The 1,696-nt window shown below is 62.9% G+C and overlaps 1 protein-coding gene across 1 annotated transcript in view; it reads right to left on the bottom strand.

The window, feature by feature from the left end:
• Window positions 1-48: 48 nt before the first annotated feature.
• Window positions 49-1,696, bottom strand: part of LOC103621199 (uncharacterized protein PB18E9.04c-like) — a gene marked incomplete at its 3' end in the record, with an annotated part of 3,260 nt that continues 1,612 nt past the window's right edge. The window contains exons 2-3 of the mRNA XM_017742456.1: window positions 592-1,284; window positions 49-197 (exon numbers count right to left, since the gene is read on the bottom strand). Coding sequence (XP_017597945.1) covers window positions 49-197; window positions 592-1,284 — 842 coding nt within the window. The remainder of the gene's footprint in view (window positions 198-591; window positions 1,285-1,696) is intronic.

The following is a 1,696-nucleotide window of genomic DNA, read 5'->3' as shown; positions in this document are numbered from 1 at the left end:
CGCTGCCCACCCAAAACCCCCCTCCTCGCCACCCCCGGCCCCCCCACGCACCATGGGCACCTCATCCAGGTGCTGGAAGGGGAGGGTCCCACGCTGGGACAGCCGCACCAGCAGCACAGCCACCCCCGCCAGCAGCAGGCAGACGGACAGGGAGATGACGACGACCACACCAGGGCTCAGCTCAGTGGGGTGCTGCTCTGTGGGGACGAGACAGGCACCCCGTTATTCCCCCTGGCACTGCTGAGACTCGTGTCCGGCCTTCAAGCACCACGGAGGAAGATGAGGCTCCAGACCGGCTCCAGTCACCCCATTGCCACCCCCCCATCCACCACAGACCTGGCACCCAGCTCCTGTGTCACCTCCACCCCTGGGGGACCAGCCCAGGGCCCTCCCTGGCAGAGGCAGGGGGAGAAAAGAGGAGCCCTCAACAGCCCCCCAAGGAGGAGGGAGCAGCCAGGGGGCTCTGGCATCACCTTGGGACCTGCACCCTGAGCCCTCCTGTGGGTGCAGCCCCAAGTGGGGGGTCTAGGGGGGATCCGTGCCCATACCCAGGTCCCCCATCTGCCCAGTGCCCCCCAGCCTGGCTCTCACCAGAGTTACCAGCTGTTCTGCCAACAGCTGCTCTCGTTCTGGAGCTGGTGGTGACAATGCTGGTGCTGTTGGGAGCCGGGCTCACGGTGGGTGTGGGGGAAGCAGGCCCAGAGGGCCTGGGTGAGGACGGGGCTGGTGTTGCCGTTGAGTTGGATGGATGCTCTGTGGATCTGGACACGCTCGTGTGGGATGGAGTTGGTGCTGTGGTGGCATTGGATGAGGGTGTCAAAGGTGTTGTTGATCCTGCTGTCCTGGCTGAAGATGGTGCCGTGGTGGTGTTGGATGAAGATGCTGGAGGTGCTGTTGATCCCGAAGTCTTAGATGGAGCTGGTGCTGTGGTGGTGTTGGATGAAGATGCTGGAGGTGTTGTTGATCCCGAAGTCTTGGATGGAGTTGGTGCTGTGGTGGTGCTGGATGAAGATGCTGGAGGTGCTGTTGATCCCGAAGTCTTAGATGGAGCTGGTACCGTGGGTGGGTTGGATGGAGCTGCATTGACCCCTCCTGAGTCAGAGCTGGCTGGAGTCCCACTGTGAGTCCCCTGGCTGGTGGCTGCAGCTGAGCTGGGTGGAGATGGTGACACGGCTGTCCCTGAGCTGTTCCGAGACACTGGCTCTGGACCTTGGAGGAGACAGCTGGTCAGCAAGGAGCTGGCAGGGTCCTGGCAGGGCAGCAGCACCTGCCCCAGCTCCCGACCTCACAGGGTTCATTTCCCAGGTGGTTTTTATCACACACACAGAAAACTGGGATTTAGCCAATATCAGACCCCACAAATCCGGAGTCAGAAGCGCTTCCCAAGCTGTCATGGCATGGGCACAGCACTGCTAGGGACGAGCAGAGCAGCGTGGCAGCAGCGGGCAGTGCCATGGCACAGGGACACGTGTCAACCCAGCCCTTGTGGCACCCACTGGACATTCTCAGGGCCAGGCGTGGTGGGGACTCCGCGGTGGCCACGTGGAACAGATCGGGTTTCCTGGGCAGTGCTGGCAGTGCCCCTTATCTGCCCAAATCCTGTTTGCACAAGAGGAGGAGCAAGTCCAGCCTGGCCCCAGGGGGACACCAGAGAGAAATGCCCCGTGGCAGAGCCAGCACCCTGGCGTGGCTGGGG

This window comes from Corvus brachyrhynchos, unplaced genomic scaffold, assembly GCF_000691975.1.
Source record: "Corvus brachyrhynchos isolate BGI_N302 unplaced genomic scaffold, ASM69197v1 scaffold158, whole genome shotgun sequence".
Classification (NCBI taxonomy): Eukaryota; Metazoa; Chordata; class Aves; order Passeriformes; family Corvidae; genus Corvus; species Corvus brachyrhynchos.
This window is presented reverse-complemented; position numbering and strand designations above follow the sequence as displayed.